Source organism: Solanum dulcamara, chromosome 7, assembly GCF_947179165.1.
Source record: "Solanum dulcamara chromosome 7, daSolDulc1.2, whole genome shotgun sequence".
In the NCBI taxonomy this organism is placed as follows: Eukaryota; Viridiplantae; Streptophyta; class Magnoliopsida; order Solanales; family Solanaceae; genus Solanum; species Solanum dulcamara.
Window position 1 is genome coordinate 35,553,056 of NC_077243.1, and position 19,873 is coordinate 35,572,928.

Below are 19,873 nucleotides of genomic sequence, written 5' to 3' on the forward strand. Positions count from 1 at the left end.
TCTTCTGTGTTGTACCATTGGATTCTCGAGTGGTAAGTGCATCGCTTGTTTCCATCAAAATTATAAGGGATTGGCTCGGGGAGTTTTCCCTCAACTGGCTGTAGCACTCCTGCTATCCTCAGTCTTTCAAACAATTGAGCATAAGGTTCAGCAATGGGTGTGTAGGTGCGAGCATTTCTGGCTTCAAGATTTGGACGTGGTCTTGGCACATATGCTGGTCTATTTTGGTGGGTTGGTGCTTGGAGTGGGACATATGGTCTTGTTGGACTTTGGTATGTTGATGCTCGGGGTGGATTATTGTGTGGTCGGGTATTATATACCGGGTACAAGGTGTATAGAGTATGTGCAATAATTTGGAGATTGTTGGGGTATTGGTGGGGTTGTCCTCCATCCTGGTAATTAAAGGCTGAAACATCCTTATTTTTATTCTTGATGCCACTAATGGAGCCTGATTGTATGGACTTACTTGCAGCTTGCAATGCGGCCATAGACTGAATTTTACCCGATTTGATGCCTTCCTCTATAAAATCCCCCATCTTGACCAATTCTGCAAACTTTTGGGCCATCATCGACATCATCTTGTCAAAGTAGATACCTTGTTGAGCTCAAATAAAGTATTTTGATAGCTCCCTCTCATCCAGTGGTGCTTGAACCCTGGCAGCCTCGATTCTTTAATGTCGTGCATACTCCTGAAAGTCCTCCGATGGTTTCTTCTGTATGTTGGCTAATGAGAACCTGTCCGCAGTGATTTCGGTATTAAATCTGAAGTGATTCATGAAATCCTCAGCCATTTCCTGCCAGTTATACCATTTACGAGGATCCTGGCATGTATACCAAGTCAACGTTTCTCCAGATAGACTTCGAATGAAGAACTTCATTCTTAGCTTCTCATTTCTCCCTACATCGACTAATTTGTCACAGTATGACCTTAAATGTGCATGAGGATCGCTCTTTCCATCAAATATGTCAAACTTTGGGGGCTTGTATTCTACCGGCATGTCAATGTCTGCGTGGATGCATAAGTCATCGTTATCTAGGCTCTTGTTCCCCTAGTAAATTATACGTTTTTAATGCCTTTCTTAGACCTCGAAGTTGGGCGTCTATCGACTCATCTTCTTTCAATCGAGCATCCTTCTCTATCTCTGCATATTGGTCAACCTCATACGGGACCTTGACCCTAGCCGGTGTCATGAAAGTAGGGGCCTCAACGGCATATACAGGCGGTATCTGTGAATCGTAAGGAGCGGCGATGTGTGCTCCAAATATCTGTTGTGTTGCTGGGTAGGTAGGTGTGGTGGGGTCTTGAGTAGGAAGGTCAGGAGCAGTCTTGATTGCAGACGAATGAGCTAATGGTGCTTGACCATGAATGGGAGCACGTTTAGGCATATTTGGAGAATCTGTAGGAGGCAAGTCATCTCTAGGGAAGTAGCTGGGCATCTTGAAAGTTGGGAAGGTAGTAGCCGAAAGCTTGGACAAGTCTCGCACTTGACGTAGTTCCTCTCTCAAAATCTCAAGCTCTTGTGCCATATGAGTCATCTTCTCATCATTTTGGGTGTCAGCCATATTTTGAGAACTTTCAGGATTTTCTACTGGTATCATTATGTTTGCAGCAGCGTTAAATTCTTCTCCACCTGTCATCTTTCCCCTTGATCGAAGGTTGTATCGTGAGTCAGCCAGTTTGCAAGTCGACATAAATCAACGTTCTTTTAGGGATTAATCAAAACAAAATAAAATAAAGTAAAAGGAAAGTATGTTAGTTTGGGAGAGATTTAAAAGTACAACAAGTATATAATACACATATATGCTAAGTTAACGACATTCAAATGCATCTTATACGGAGCCTCTTTTTGCTAGAGGACGTCCTACGTTGCAATCATGTTGATGATAAATGGTCCATTAAACACATTTTGGATTTGGAACAAACATAATTTCATTAATCAAAGATGCCTTGGATCTTGCAATAAAGTAGACGGGCGGAAACCTAAAAATGAAAGTACATGAAGGCCATAAGGCGAACAAAGAGATGACAAGTTACAGATAAGAATGAAAATCTAAGGCCATGTTGGAGCGTCATCATCATCATCATAATCATAATAGGGCCCTGGATAGTACTCCGAGAATTCGTCAATCTGGTTAGATCCTACCTCTTCGTCGAACCCTATCGAACCATACTCAGAGTGAGGTTCTTCCTCTAGGTCCTCTTCTGGATCTTCTTTTGGATCTTCCTCTTCCGATTTCTCCGGATCTTCACTTGGATCCTCTTCAGGGTCTTCTTCGATCATTGGTATCAAATGATTTACTTATCCTGGAATTATTTAATTGTACATTGGTGTTGCAAATTCCATGTGAGGGAGTACCCTCTCCTTAACCCAATTAACCCACTGGTTGTCCACAACACCTACAATCCCCTTTGTACTTGGTCGAGCTAAATGGCTCACAGTGGTACGCCACACATAATATTTTGGCGTGCACCATTTTTCATTTCCTACTTTCATCGTAATCATGTGATCCCAATCCAATTGCAAATTTATTATCCGCGCTGCTGGGACTAAAATGAGATCATCCTCATGTAATGCCATATTTGCCCATAGTGGTATGTATTGGACAACCCCAAATTATCATAAAACTCGGAGAGGAGCATATAGCTGAATAACTCCTAGCCCGATTAACTCAATGAGATAGAGGTGTTGCGTCCTGGCAAAATCCAATCCTCCCGTCCAATAATACTTCCAGTGGATGGAATCTCCTGTGACATTGGTCAAAAACAAACGCCACTCTTCCTCTCCTATAGGCGTGTCCCAATACCTGAGACAATTATTGTGGCTTTGGATCATATTACGAGCATCTATAGTATAGTCCCTTTGTGGTTCTCGGCAATAGAAGTGCTCTATCTCCCAGATCTATAATAACAAATTACAGCCCCCAAAGAAGTTATGTCCCCTTGTGCATGCTGATAATGATCGAAATACTTCGGTGAGAATCATATGCACCAAGGAATAGTTATGCGGCACCACAAAAAGGTCTATTACAATTGGTAAAATGTTGATATTTATTGAATGGAACATCATTGGGAAGACCATAGCCCCCCAAAAGGCCATCACAAATACCCTTGGTCACATATGTGTCCATTGCCAACAAGTGCAGGCAAATTCATCTCGGTGTTTATCGAAGCTCTCAAGATGACCAAATCTTTGGAAAAGATAATCCAACTTTACCTTTCCATTTTCTGCTTTCCTTAGTGATGGCAAGATATGCAGCCCTAAAAGCCCAAGGAAACCTTCTGTACTTATGGTTGATGGACATATTAGTGTTTTTCCTCTTATCGGTAATTCTAGAAAATCACTAAACTTGTCACGACCCAAGCCTAGATCCTAGACGTGACACGACGAATGAGACACCCAGAGGTACCTCACCCAATCCTCTTAGCATTCATTAAGAATTTCATTCGTAATGGTAAATAATAACAAGCGGAAATTAAAAACATTTTTCATTTTTTTGTCCAAACATACCTCTACTAATAGATTTGGCGGGGGCTAAGACATGTCCCTAGATCACCCTCAAAATAAGTGTCAAGAAATGTCTTAATAAAAGTCTTACTATTTTACATAATATAAGCTTAGATTAAAAAGGATTTGTTCTCGAAACATGAGAACTCACCACAAGCAATCTTCAAACTAACTCGAGCTAGCCACGTGGAGGGGGTCGAGGAGTGACGTTGGTTCCTACATGGTGATATCATGTAGGCAAAAGTATGCGTTAGTACTTTGAATGTACTAAGTATGTGAGTATGCTATGAAATGAAGAACATAAGAGAGACATGAGTAAGCAATATGCATAATGAATGCATGCATTGAACATAAAAAAACAACCTTAAAACATTCATTTTTGTGGGGAAGTGACCTTAACCGACATTTAAGACCATGCGAGCTATTACATGGAATCCAACATAACCCCCTACGTTGGTACGAGGAGTCTACTTATCGGGTGGGACTCCGTTAACTTAACGTTCTTTAACTTTAAATTTATTGGCTAATTATGGATCCACTAGCCTAAATAGCCTACAAGGGCTCCTATGTTGGCGCATAGTTAATGCAACACGAGACTTTACTTAAGGACCACTTAGGTTGAGTCCCCATCTACATGCTACATTCGGTGCTAGGTCAATCCCACGGAATAAAATTTAAGTATCATAATGACATAGGCATTGTATAATTTTAGACATCACATCTTCATCGTTGGAATAACTCATTAAAACATTTCATTTGATTCAAATATGTGAGAATTTTCCCTTCACATTAAATCCTTTCTTTGACTAAAAGCCCTTTCGTCATCATTCAATATGAGAAAACTAGGTGAGTTCAATTCATAAAGACCTTCAAATACATTTAAAGAATACTTGCATGCATAAGGGTGATGAAAATGCATCAAAATACACATCTTAAAACAACCCACCATATATGCCTTAAACCCTTTTCAAACTTTCAAATAGGCATTTTAATAAATCATTCATTTGATGAAATTAAGAGTCAATATATATAAATATATGTCAATAAGTATAAAATATATCATAATATATGCATTAAGAGTCATTGTGTAAAATCCCATGAAGGTTCACCATTAGAATTGGAAATATCAAGTTGAGAAAATATTTGGGCTCCATGAGTGGAAGAACCCATGGATGAAAACCCACATACCTTGAGGAGTCAACTCTTGAATGAAAAACTTGAAAAGAAATGGAGGTTTGATCTTCTTGGAGATGGAGGAACAAGGAGACTTTGAGAGCACTTGGGAGGTTAGGGATTTTTTGTTCTTAGAGTGTGAGTGAGAATGAATGAGTGTAGAAGACTTAGGGGCCTCTTAATAGGTGAAATATACCTACAAAACGACCTCACTTTTGGTTATAACACAAGAGAAGACTAAAATGCCCCTAAAATCTGGAAAATGGGCTAAAAACCCTGCTGGCGCTATAGTGGCGCATCGCGCCAGGGGCCAAACTACTTAGGCTAGTTTTTGGCACTCTGCTGGCGCGCCGCGCCAAGCCCCACTACAGCAATAGTCTGTGGTAAATAGGTCATAACTTTTGACTTCAAACTCGGAATGAGGCAAACTCAGTAGTGTTGGAAAGAGGACTCAAAGATATTTAATTGCATAGGTTATAGGACACCCAATTTGTTATATACTAAGAGATATGGTCGTTTGAAGTTGACCCTTATACGAACTCATTCAGAAACTTAGCTGCTAGAAATTCTTTGGACTCGGCTTGGTGTTAGAGATCCCTTATGACCCCTAAACACATCAAACACACTTCAAATACTTAGGAATTGATCCTAACTCATATATCCAACTAGAAGTCATCGAGTTTGATCCTATACTCATATGAAAAATGCTTCGGGTCTTGGCGTAATTTTTTTTTTGGGGTTGTTACAAAACTCTTCTAGTGTTGGAGTGATTTCAAAATCCAAATACTTAAAGGTTACTGTGCTTGGGTCCCAAAACTCCAGCAGCAATATAATGAGGATCTTGTTGGCTCGAATTCCCATGAATGTTTGGGAGGTTTTGGTTGATATTCATCTGAAAGAAAGGTTAGGGTATGATAAGTATGTTTATTCCAAATCCGTTATGTGTTTTTTGTTTGGATCATTCATAACAACTTTCACATAAAATATGTCGTTAGGTGTATAACCTTTGACAAAGGGTGGCTTTCCTAATTGCAAAGACGATGCCTTGGATCGCCTCGCCTAAGGTGTATGCATCATGACCTACTTTCTAGAGTAAGATATTCAAGAGTGGACTGAATGTTTGCGAGAAGGCACAGTAATCTTATTGTGCAAACTCTGAAACTAAAGAATTCAAAAGAAAGTTTGGGGGAGTGTGAGACACTCTCCGTATGAAACAGTGTGTGTATTGTGTACGGCCAAAGACTCGATAGAAAGTGCAAGTGACAGTGTAAGAAATGTGGTAGCATGTAGTGTTTTCAAACAAACAACGAGCACAAGTTTGGATTTAGCTTGCGTCCTTTCAAATAAATAGTAATATAACAAATCATGATAAATAATTAAAGCAAATAATAGACAAGTAATAAATAAATATCCCATAATTCTAAAACTAAATTTACTAAGGCTAAAACCTAAATGCTAAGTACATGAAGTTCCCCAGTAGAGTCGCCAAGCTGTCGCACCCCATTTTCGAACTGGTCGAAATAGTTCGCAACAAAAAATGGCTATGCCTCTGAATTTGAAAATGTTTAGAGTCGCCACCTAATTATAAGGAAAATATTAGGAAAACCATTTTAAAAAATGTAAATGTAAATTTTGTTTTGTTCTGTGAAACCGGTGAGATTCTAAGTAAGGGTTTTAGTTACTTGAGGGAAAGGTATTAGGCATCCCTCAGAGCCTATCCGAAGATAGTCCTTAAACTTAGTTTTAGAAAAAATGATTAGGGATGTTTATTCATTTGCTCGCTTTAGAAAATATTAACAAGAAGAGTTTTTATTAATTTTTAGGAAATGGTGAAAATAGAAGGTATGTCATATATATGTCTATAATATGAATGGAGCAAATTTAATAATAATATATTTATTGTATGGTAAAAAATAAATAAATAATATACTTGAAATATATGAAAATTTTATGTATGGAAATACAGATGTATGTTTAAAATCATTTGAATAAATAAGCTTACCTAAATTTATGGTAACTAATATGAATGTCGAGTATTAGAACTGATTACTTTATTTGTAGACACGATATAAAAAAATAAAAATAAAGAAGTGAATAAGATAATAGACAAGTGCAATATATGGATGTGTAATATGTCATATATATAATTTGGGTGAAACTTCTAGTAAGATTGGTGATGCCTAAAAATCATTAAGTTTTAGAAATATTAAACTACCCCAAATATATGCAAATGAAAATATTTAGAAGTTGACATGAAATAAAAATATCTACATTCTTATCTTCTTCGGATCAGCGCCGGCTTATTAATCGGAAGACAAATATGTATATATTGTTTTTGTCATTTTTCTACTCGGGTCAATTTCCATCATTTCTGAAGGGCCTAACTACCCCTACCCCTCCTATGTTCGTTTGTTATTATAATCCTAGAGCGATCTAAAAGAAATAAGAACTAACGTCCTAAGGCGTGCTTATCGACCCAACTTAATATCCAAGAGGCATTGGATATACTATTAGAGTAGGTTTTAGACCAAAGAAAATATAGGCATCCTAATTAGGCACATCGTCAAACAAAACAAATAAGACGACATTTAACACGTAAAATCTCAAATGAGCATCTACATTAATTAATTAACATGCTTGAAAATACAGATAAGTTGTGAAGGTCATAAAGATTATGTGTATGTGCGTATTATTAGACGTAGGTATCATAAATATAAAAAACTTGAATAATATGACAGGTAAATTTAATTACTAAGATGATTATGAAAAAAGAAGCATGCTTGATAATTTTAATTAACTAATAATATTTTATAAAATCCTATTAACGTGACTTTAGTTAAGAGCATGCTGAAAATTTATTGAACACTATAGATATATGATTTTCTAAATGTTGATATGCTGAATATTTATTAAAATATAGACATGATTTCAAAAATAGAATAACATGATAAATATTTATTAGAACCCTATGGGCATGACTTCTACACATAATGTTATAAAAAAATATTTATGAAGGCCTAATATCTATTTAATTGGCATGTTAGAATTATAATACCTATAAACATGATTTGTTATATGATAAAATATGCTAGAAATATTGTTATAACCCATGGACCCACTAGGCTCAAAATATTCTTACCGACATGGTTTCTATATGCTTGAAATAATATTAAACCCTATAAACGATACCTAGGTGATTAGCATGTTGAAATTTATTTTAAATGCTATTTATAGACATGTTGTCTAAATGAAATGATATGTTGAAAATTGATTAAAATTGTAGGCATGATTTTAAAATAGAATAACATGACAAATATTTATCAAATCCTATAGACATGATCTCTCTATATAAAATTATGATAAACATGTGTTATAATTCCAGAGACATGGTTTAAATATAAGGTACTGAAATATTTATTAAGAATCTAAAGGTGTGATTTTTTATTAATAATATTATACTAAAAAATATTTATAACGGCCTAGACATGAATTCTACATAACAGATAAGCTATTTATTAACTTAAATGCATGATTTATATATTGACCACTCTACATTAAACATGATTTCTATATGGTTGACCTATTAGACATTAAATCTCATGGTCATGGCTTCTAAATGACATACATATTCTAATGTAAGCTTGATTATTTTGACAATTATTTTAATAATATGAGTTGAAGATTTTAGTTTAAATTAGACAAATGTAAACATGTACAAGTTAGACAAATCATTTTTTTTTGAAATTCATGTTCGTAATGTACAAGAAGACAATATTAGAACAAAATTTATTGACATAGTAATTTAGACCATTTTTCCAATTACATACACAAATACCTATGGTGAATAATATTCAAACCCAAATATAAATTTAATCTAGGCATGATGGTGATGGCATAATTTTAATAATTACATACAAACCTTAACTAAGTAGCCGTACTTATCTAGCACATGTACATTTAACACATGAGTTAAAAAATAAAATAAATGTAGTTAGCACGTTAGTTCCCCCCCCCCTTAGACTATCCCCAATTTCATTATTATTATGCAGAGTAGAGTTTACAAGATTATTACAAAATTAAAACAAAAGGTAAATGAATAAATAATAAAAAAAATGTAAATGAAATAATGACATCTTAAACTTTCATTCGGAACTCATCGTATCTTGAACTTTGAAGTTCAAACCCTGCTAAATCATAAAGAAAACACAATCAATATACAAATATATATAGAGGAATATCATGATTATATAATTTTGCTACAACAAAGCAAACAAATAAAGCGAGAACACATTTCAAAATAGTAAATCAATATATCAAAGAAAGTGGGAACTAACCTGGATATTTCATGTATTTATTTTGACAAGATATAAGATGAAAGAACATAAAGTAAAGACAATACAATAAAAATAGGAAAAAAAGTACTAACCGGTTAATATGAGTTTTATTAATACGCCAACGAAAAGCGGTAGCAATATCCGAGATCCAAACAAGTCGAAATAGCAAAGAGGCAAAAGAAAGAATTTAAAAGCAATTAAGTATTTTGTTAAAAGCTTCTCTGAGTTCTAGTGTGCTGTGTTTGTTCTTGTTTTGTGTTCTTGTCTTTTTTTTTTCCTTTGTATTTGCTCTTGTGTTTCTCCTCTTTAGATAAATATGAAGGGTCTCATTTTATAGTGATAAGAAGACAATCAAGAAAAATCTCAGTCCCAATTTAGTCAAACTTTTTTTTTCTCAATAAGTCATAGGAAGAAAAACATATTTCAAAAGGAAACGATAAACTTTTCAACAACAAAATCAACCAAGATTCTTAACAGCAAAATCAATCAAATTTTCAAACGCCAAATCAATTTAAATCAAAAAATATGAAAAAGTCAAGCTTAAAAGATAACTAAGCCTAAAAGTCCAAAACTCATGCTTAGAGGGGTCCACTATCAATAAATTGTAGAAAAATAATCAATTAGGCAATAGTAAAGTAATATTTAACATAAATAGAAAAACAAATACCAGTATCAATTACCCATATTATGAAAAGGAAAAATTATTAAAGAATATTACATCTTATCATAATTAGACTTCGAAATTAAATAATCAGTTGACAAATTGAATTTCCAACAATTATAGTAACACCAAGATCTGTAAAACACATACCCAAATTAACAATACTAATCAGACAAAGATGAAGGTTTCACCTATTTTCATAGGAGTAAACATAGCGTGGAACACTAACTAGAAGTTAATAAAACTTGACATCAAACAAAACTCATTTCATATTTCAGAATCACTTAAGGACGAAACTTTGAAACAGATCCAACAACCCACACACATAATCTAAATTTTAAGTAAACGAACCAATTTTGTGTGTCAAAATCATAGACCTGAACATGTGTGTGCAACAATAACAATTTAGAAGAATATGTATGGACAAACATCAACCAAAACTTCAGTAAAATCAAACTAAACATCAAAATCTAATAATCAACTAACAGAAAACCAAAATTTAAAGTGATAGATTTTGAGATCCAAATGAACATACCCGGACGGATCTTAAGATCCGTCTTTGACAAATAATCTCCGATCGATTTGGACTTGAACCATGGTGGCGTCACTGGCCGGAGTTGCTGTTGTTACTGCGTCTCTTCGCCGGAGGAGCTCGTTGTTGCAGCTGTTGCTGCTGGCGGCGCTGAAGGTGAGGTGAGACGGTGGCGCAGTAAGAAAAGAGAAGGCACAATGGTGGTGAGGGTGGAGGTGCGGCAACTTATGTGTGTCTTCTCTTCTCTTTGGAGAAGATGAAGAGTATAGAGAGAGAGTTAGGGTGAGAGAGTTAGAGAGAGAGTGAGGTCTTTTTTTTTAAGAAAGAGGAAGAATAAGATAGTTTAGGGTTTTGGGGTGTGAAAGTTAAGAATGAATGGGAGCCGTCCGATCAATCAAACGAACGGATGAGATTGAGATAAATAAAATAAAATAGACTACATTAAATTGGATTAGACTATAATTATAATTAGTTGTAAAAAATAAATTTCATCTAATCAATTATCAAATACATGTTGAATAAGTAAAATCATAAATTTATCAAGTAATAATATTATATATAAAGTAAATATGCATGTACATACAACTGGAGTTGGTACCTCCGGTTTATCTTTTTCTTTTCTTTCCTTTTGCTTGTTTTTCAACGAATACCTCCAGATCTGTTCAGACTTGGCCTAGATCTATTGATTTCCGGCGTCGTCTCGCGGTTTCCCATTTTCCGGCGTGAACAGTGTTTCCGGTGTGAACAGTGTTTCCGGTGTGAACAGTGTTTTCGGCGTGAATCAGGTTCTTTTCAACTGGAGTTGGTACCTCCGGTTTATCTATATTTTTGTTCATACACTTATCGTTGCATTTTGCTAACTTTAGATTTTTGAATAATTTATTAATTCCTACATTTTTTCGTGGCTTTAGATAGTGATGGTAGATTAAGGTCATGTTCTCATTCAGGGACGGGGTCGGGGTCGGGGACGAGGGTAAGGAGGGGTAAGTGGGTTAAAGGAGCGTCTAGACTGAGAGTTGGTTCTTGGAATATTGGAACGTTAACGGGCAAATCCATAGAGCTAGTTAAAATTCTAAAGAAGAGAAAGATTAATATAGCTTGTGTGCAAGAGACCAAATGGGTAGGTTCTAAAGCTAGGGAGGTAGACGGGTATAAGCTTTGGTTTTCAGGTAGATCAAAATATAGGAATGGGGTAGGCATTTTAGTAGACAATGATCTAAGGGATCAGGTAGTGGAGGTTAGGAGAGTCAACGATAGGATGATGTCGATTAAGGTGGTCGTTGAAGGGAGCACATTCAACATTATTAGTGCTTATGCGCCACAAGCGGGCTTAAGAGAGGAGGATAAGAGGCGTTTTTGGGAGGATTTGGACGAGTTAGTGGGAGGTATACCACCTACTGAGAAGCTTTTCATGGGAGGGGATTTCAATGGACACATCGGGTCTATTTCAGGAGGGTATGATGATGTGCATGGAGGCTTTGGCTACGGGGTCAGAAATGTAGGAGGCCTTTCACTTTTGGAATTCGCAAGAGCTTTTGGGTTGGTCATAGCCAATTCGAGTTTCCCAAAGAAGGAAGACCACTTGGTAACATTCCATAGTTCGGTGGCTAAGACTCAGATAGACTTTTTACTCTTGAGGAAGGTCGATATAGGTCTGTGCAAAGACTGTAAGGTCATTCCGATAGAAAACCTTACAACCCGACATAAGCTTTTGGTGATGGATTTAGGGATCAAGATGATGAGGAATAAGAGGGTCGGGGATGATCGATCTAGGATCAGATGGAGGAGTTTGACCACTGCAAATGCCTTGGAGATGGGAGAGAAGTTGAAGGCCATGGGGGCCTGGGATAGTAATGGGGATGCGACAAGTATGTGGGATAGGACGGCTAGTTGTATTAGGACTGTGGCAAGGGAAGTGTTGGGAGTCTCGACTGGTAGTCGTAGTCGGCATCGAGGAGACTGGTGGTGGAATGGAGAAGTGCAAGAAAAGGTGGAAGCAAAGAAGATGGCGTACGCAAAGTTGATAGAAAGCACAGATGAGGTGGAGAAGTGGACGAATAGGGAACTTTATAAAATAGCGAGAAAGGAGGCGAAGTCGGCGGTTTCGACGGCAAAAACAACAGCTTTTGAACGCCTTTATGCTGAACTAGAAGAGAAAGGTGGGGATAGAAAATTGTTCAGGCTAGCCAGGGGGCGGGAGAGAAGAGCACGCGATGTGGACCAAGTGAAGTGCATTAAGGACGAGCATGGAAAAGTATTGGTAGACGAGACCCTCATTAAACAGAGATGGCAGTCCTATTTCCATAAACTCTTGAATGAGGAAGGGGACAGAGACTTTGTGTTGGGAGATTTAGAACATACAGAGAGGCGTTGCGATTTTGGGTATTGCAGGAGTATTAAGGTCGAGGAGGTTAAGAGTGTCGTTCGTAGGATGCGCTGGGGAAGAGCAACCGGACCTGACGAGATTCCTGGGGAATTTTGGAAGAGCACGAGCTCGGTAGGTTTGGAGTGGTTGACTAGGTTATTTAATGTCATCTTTAAAACGGCAACGATGCCCGAAGAATGGAGGTCGAGCATAATGATCCCTCTATACAAAAACAAAGGGGATATCCAGAGTTGCAACAACTATAGAGGTATTAAGCTACTAAGCCATACTATGAAACTGTGGGAAAGAGTGGTAGAGATGAGGGTGAGGAGAGACGTGTCTATTTCAGAGAACCAGTTTGGATTTATGCCGGGACGCTCAACTACAGAAGCCATCCATCTTATGAGGAGACTGGTGGAGCAGCATAGGGAGAGGAAGAGGGACTTGCATATGGTATTCATCGACCTAGAAAAGGCTTATGATAAAGTCCCAAGAGAAATACTATGGACATGTTTGAAGGCTAAAGGTGTACCTATGGCATACATTAGGGTGATCAAGGACATGTACGAGGGAGCCAAAACCAGGGTAAGGACAGTAGGAGGGGACTCAGAGCACTTTCCAGTGGTGATGGGGTTGCATCAAGGATCAGCTCTTAGTCCTTTTTTATTTGCCTTGGTGATAGATGGATTGACGCGACAAATTCAAGGTGCGGTGCCATGGTGTATGCTTTTCGCGGATGACATAGTCCTGATCGATGAGACTCGCCGCGGAGTTAACGCTAAGCTGGAGGATTGGAGACATACCTTGGAGTCTAAAGGGTTTAAGTTGAGTAGGACAAAGACAGAGTACTTAGAGTGCAAGTTCAGTGAGACACCTCAGGAGGTTGACGTTGAAGTTAGGCTTGGTGCTCAGGCCATCCAAAAGAGAAGTAGTTGCAAGTATCTTGGGTCTATCATGCAAGGCAGCGGGGAGATTGACGATGATGTCACACATCGTATTGGGGTAGGGTGGATGAAATGGAGGCTCGCTTCCGGAGTGCTATGTGACAAGAATGTGCCACCAAAACTTAAGGGCAAGTTCTACAAAGTGGTGGTTAGACCGGCTATGCTGTATGGGGCGGAGTGTTGGCCAGTTAAGACTTCTCACATTCAAAAGATGAAAGTTGCTGAGATGAGAATGCTGAGATGGATGTGTGGGCACACCAGGAGCGACAGGATTAGAAATGAGGCTATTCGGGACAAGGTAGGAGTGGCCTCGGTGGAAGACAAGATGCGGGAAATACGACTGAGATGGTATGGACATGTGAAGAGGAGAGACACAGATGCGCCAGTGCGGAGGTGTGAGAGGCTGGCCATGGATGGTTACAGAAGAGGTAGGGGTAGGCCGAAGAAGTATTGGGGAGAGGTTATTAGACAGGACATGGCGCAGTTACAGCTTACGGAGGACATGACCTTAGATAGGAGGGTGTGGAGGACCCACATTAGGGTAGAAGTCTAGTTCATAGTCTCGTTATTCTTCTCTATTCATAGGTGTAGTAGTGCATTACGATCTCTTGCGCTTTGACTTCTGATTTCTGTTATTTCTGTTATTATTTATTACTTTCTATGCTTTGATTACTCAATTTTACCTGTGACGCTTTCATTATTTATTTAATCGTTATTTGTTATTAGTCTTTATTTATTTGTATTTATTTGTTATCTATTTGTTATTTGTTTGTTGTTTTTCTCATAAAGCTTTTAATTTTCTATTTTTATCTAACATTTTTTATGCATTTATGCTTTTACTGAGTCGAGGGTCTCCAGGAAACAGCCGTCCTACCTTGGTAGGAGTAAGGTCTGCGTACATTCTACCCTCCCCAGACCCCATGTTGTGGGATTTCACTGGGTTGTTGTTGTTGTTGTTGTATACAATATAAAATATATGCGTATATATACATATGTATATATAAAATGCCACATGTATATAATATGTACTAAAAATAGATGTGTAATATATATTAACATAAACAAGTAAAATATATATTAAACTTAAATAATAACCTTTTCATATACATATGTACATAAAACCTATTAAAATAGATATGTAAACGTATATTATAAAATAGACTCAGTTAAGTGACATATATATATATATATATATATATATATATATATATATATATGGATACATGATGCAACATATGTATATAATGTATACTAAAATAGATGTATGACATATATATTAACTAAAATATATAATAAACTTAATTAAGTGATAACTTTATATGCACATGCATATAAGACGTATAAAAATAGGTATACAACATGCATAAATCAATATACAACAACAACAACAACAACCCAGTGAAATCCCACAACATGGGGTCTGGGGAGGGTAGAATGTACGCAGACCTTACTCCTACCAAGGTAGGACGGCTGTTTCCTGGAGACCCTCGGCTCAGTAAAACCATAAATGCATAAAAATGTTAGATAAGAATAGAAAATTAAAAGCTTTATGAGAAAAACAACAAACAAATAACGAATAAATAACAAATAAATACAAATAAATAAATACAAATAACAAATAACGATTAAATAAATAATGAAAGCGTCACAGGTAAAAAAAAATAAAAAAAAATAAAAATTGAGTAATCAAAGCATAGAAAGCAATAAATAATAACAGAAATAACAGAAATCAGAAGTCAGAAGTCAAAGCGCAAGAGATCGTAATGCACTACTACGCCTATGAATAGAGAAGAATAACGAGACTATGAACTAGCCTTCTACCCTAATGTGGGTCCTCCACACCCTCCTATCTAAGGTCATGTCCTCCGTTAGCTGTAACTGCGCCATGTCCTGTCTAATCACCTCTCCCCAATATTTCTTCGGCCTACCCCTACCTCTTCTGTAACCATCCATGGCCAGCCTCTCACACCTCCGCACTGGCGCATCTGTGTCTCTCCTCTTCACATGTCCATACCATCTCAGTCGCATTTCCCGCATCTTGTCTTCCACCGAGGTCACTCCTACCTTGTCCCGAATAGCCTCATTTCTAATTCTGTCGCTCCTGGTGTGCCCACACATCCATCTCAACATTCTCATCTCAGCAACTTTTATCTTTTGAATGTGAGAAGTCTTAACTGGCCAACACTCCGCCCCATACAACATAGCCGGTCTAACCACCACTTTGTAGAACTTGCCCTTAAGTTTTGGTGGCACATTCTTGTCACATAGCACTCCGGAAGCGAGCCTCCATTTCATCCACCCTACCCCAATACGATGTGTGACATCATCGTCAATCTCCCCGCAGCCTTGCATGATAGACCCAAGATACTTGCAACTACTCCTCTTTTGGATTGCCTGAGCACCAAGCCTAACTTCAACGCCAACCTCCTGAGGTGTCTCACTGAACTTGCACTCTAAGTACAACATGCATAAATCAATATGAATAAGTAAATTAATAAAATATACTTAGTTAAGTAATATTTTATAAAGAAAATACACACACACACATAATATATACTAAATAACGCAAAATAATATTTGAACGTACGAAGCTTGTTACTTTGATTTTTTAATTAAGAATACCAATAATGAAGATAAAAAAAATAATAATAATGGTAATGGTAATGATAGTAGTAATAACAAACGAAATGTCATAGAAATAAAATGTCAAAAATATACGGTTTATTGGGTAAAATAAAAATATAATATATATATATATATAAGGAAATAATAAAAAAAATAAAAATGCCTATCTATTAAGATAGTGATTTGAGAAGTAATTATAGGTCGGTCAAAATTGGGTTTCAACAGCTACGTCTAGGGTGGTTCCTTGTGTATTATTTTTGTTGTTCTCATTACTAGTTATTTTCTGCTTTATTTGTTCATCTTTCGCTTGATAGCCCGTTGCCTTTGGTTCCGGGCTAAAGGGTAAGGGTTAGACTTACCTACTAGTGGGTGTTAGCTGGTGCCATCATGACCTGAGAATGGAATCGTGACAAAAACTCATTATTCTTTATCTTTATTCTAGGTCCCACAACCCAAGTTATGGAGTTTAGCTACTCAATACTTGGTATAAAAAATTAAAAGAATTGAAATAACTAAAGAACATTAAGATAGAAATAAATAATATAAACCTTGAATTAAAACTTAGTACTTGCAAGAATTTATGTTGTTCGTGCAAAATTACAGAATTGGAAAGTAGACAATAAGAAACGTAATTATGTTGTCTTCTCTTCATCTTGTGGTTAGCCAAATGATGATCAACCCTAGAAAAGTCGTCTAAAATTCTATTTATAATGATAGAAAATAACTAATACTCCTAGTTGGCCTTGGTCTCGTCTTGAAAAAATATGTATGTTGAAACCATGGTCCGCATTGTGACCCTCATCGCATGGCTTGAAGTCCACGATGCTCTATGCAACGTGGACCTTGGCCTCCGTGGTGCTTAAGCCATCGTGTTAGCATGCAGATGTACAGGGCCTCAAGAGTTTGATGACAGTTGTGCGGTGTTCATCGCAGAGTACTCACCCCGCACCATGGACCCCATTTTCACACTGTCTTAGCTTTCATTATTCGCCCAGGGTACTTTGTTATGTCTTTTTTTTATTAGTTTGGGTCGATTCTTGCTGCGTTATGACCTGAAACTTGTCTAATAACATATATAGATGGGTATTGTATTGGGCTGTATATTTTTATTAATATAAAGATATGTTTTGTCTAGGTATGAATTTTACAATTGATACTAAAATTTGAGATCTATATATACATATTTTAAGAAGTTTATAAGTTACAGGTTTGCTTACTTCTTTGCCTACTTTGTATTTTTTTTTATTTTTATTTGTCAAATATTTTAGTAAAAGAATTATTCAAGACATATATTTTTCATAGAAATTTTAAAAAATAGCTATAATTTATGTATTTCATGGCCAAAAAATTTAATTCTTAGCTTTGTGTAAACTTATTTGTGGCAAATACTTTAGTTTTGTAGCTATAGTTTATCTAAGTAATAGCTAAATACAAGTATTGTTACCACAAGTTTAAAAATATAAAATAGCCACAAATTTTGAATTTTCAGAGCAAATAAATCAAATCATTTGCCACAGTAGAATACATTGTGTCTATAATATAAAAATTGCCATAGATTTTATTTGTTGTGGCAAAAGAATAAAATTATTTGCTACAAGTATATATTTTATAACAATTTTTTCTTACTATCATAGCTAAAACACAATTTTTTTGTAGCTACAAGTATTAGTCCTTAGCCACAGATCATGTAAAGTTTGCAGCTAACTTTTAGTTACGCTATATCTGTTCACGAATGTTACAAAAAAAATTATGGCTAAAGTGTTTAGCTACGAAAAATTTCATATTTAGCTACAGTGTGTTTTGTAGCTTTAAGTACATTTTCTTGTTGTATAATATTTGAGTAAATGTTATAATTATTTTGAGTAAAACATCAATGATCGATGAAGAAAAATACGTTAATCATGAATGTCCTAATGAACCTCTTCACCTTAGATTTATAAGAAAAAGAATGAGATGATTTATTACTACTACTATATATATAAATTTATTTTAGAGCAGAATTTTTAAATTAGTTAATCAATACCACTTAAAATTTATCAATATTGGAATTTTTATCATCTATTTAATTAACACCACTTAAACAAATAAATTTGTGAACAAATATTATTTCTTTTTAATTAAACTTGGACCATTGGTCCTTTTATTGATAAAAAACATGAACTATTGGGCTTAAAAAAAAATAGTCATAATATCAAATGTCCAAAGTAATAAAAAATGTCCGATCCAGACCACAATAGCTGGATCAGATAAAATAAAACAAATCCCTACTATGAAGGGTTTTCTAATGTACACTTCAGCTCCTTCATCTTCATTCCTTTCTTCAATCCGCCGCTGCTGTTGTACCCTTGGACTCCCAACTTTCACTTCCATTTATTTCACTTTTGGGTGATAAACATGCTTCACCAGGGGTTCCACTACTGCTTCTTGTTCAGTTTGCAAAGGTAAGAATTCTTCCTACTCTTTTTCCTCTATTTTCTTCTTTCTGTTGAACTCCTCTTCCATCTTGTAGATATGCCAACTGGTGGGGATCTGTGAGCTACTCCATAGCTCGTAAGAGAGTTTTAACCTGTGTACCAACTTTGTAGATGTGAGTGAAGTGAATAACTTCCTCCTGATCTCTTAGCTGAACTTGAGCGCTTCCTATCAGGCCTGTGCACCGCCCATGTTTTTCGTTACTAGTTATAATATAAAAGCATGCATATATTAGCTAATAGGTCTTACTAGAATGTTTTTTAGAAGCTTTTACTAATTTGTAATGACATGCTTCCGTTGTTAGAGATAAGCCAATGGGGAAGGATTTCGGGCCAGAAAACTTCGGGTAGTAACTTTCAAAAATTTGAGCCTCGGCTAGACTTAGATGAATTCTGAGTCAGGTAAAGTCTAAGGTGATCACATGAATGATGGGAGGTAAAATTTATAATTTGATTAGACAGGATGATAGCCAAGTCGATACGGAGCATTTATGTCTTTGCGGAATCACATTTGGACGAGTAAAACTCCCAGAATCGAAGTTTGCGTGAGGGATATATTTTAATACATCTTTGAAAGGGGGTGTGTTGTGAAATGGGGGTTGGAGAACAAACTCTGAGCTTACCGTTTCCGCATATCCCGCCAGAGTGGGATTATTCGCTCCAGAGCGAGACAATCGCGACTTAAATCGTGAAAAAGACCAGAAACGGTCTTTTCTGCAAGAATTAATTTCTAAAACCCCAAGAGGCGACCTAAGGAGATTTCCACGGATTTTTATGCTTAAGGTAAGGTTTTTACTACCTAGATTCATACTTTGTTTCTTATAAATTAGAAATATGGGTGATAATCATTAGGGGAGGGTTTGAACTGAAAATCTATGGTGGAAAATAGCCTTAGGGTAAGGTTAGGATCATGGATTTGGCCTAGGGAATGAAATTGTGTTGTATTGCTCGATAGTTCGGCCATTGTATTGATCCTTGATAGTTATTTAATCTTTCTAGACCAAGAACGAGAAGAACGAACCCGGAATGGGAAGGCTGTTGCGTTGTAAGGTTCTGAAAGCTTGAATTTGAGGTAGGTAATGGTCTAGTTTCCCGTATGTGTTTCATATACTTGTTAAATTGCTTCATGATATGTATGTGTGTATATGAATAGGGAAACATACTAGATTATTTTTGAAATGATCACTTATTGGCCTGTTATTGTGATGAACCTATCTTGATGATATAAATGTCGTAAACATTGATTGTTCTTGTGATTGTGC

The 19,873-nt window shown here is 36.4% G+C and overlaps 1 protein-coding gene across 1 annotated transcript; it reads right to left on the minus strand.

The window, feature by feature from the left end:
* Positions 1-671: 671 nt before the first annotated feature.
* On the minus strand, positions 672-1,692 carry LOC129894696 (uncharacterized). Its single transcript, XM_055970357.1, has 2 exons — positions 1,086-1,692; positions 672-1,006 (listed from the first exon to the last, which is right to left on the minus strand). Exons 1-2 carry the CDS (start codon positions 1,690-1,692, stop codon positions 672-674), a joined length of 942 nt encoding a protein of 313 aa, XP_055826332.1.
* Between the last annotated feature and the right edge of the window lie 18,181 nt (positions 1,693-19,873).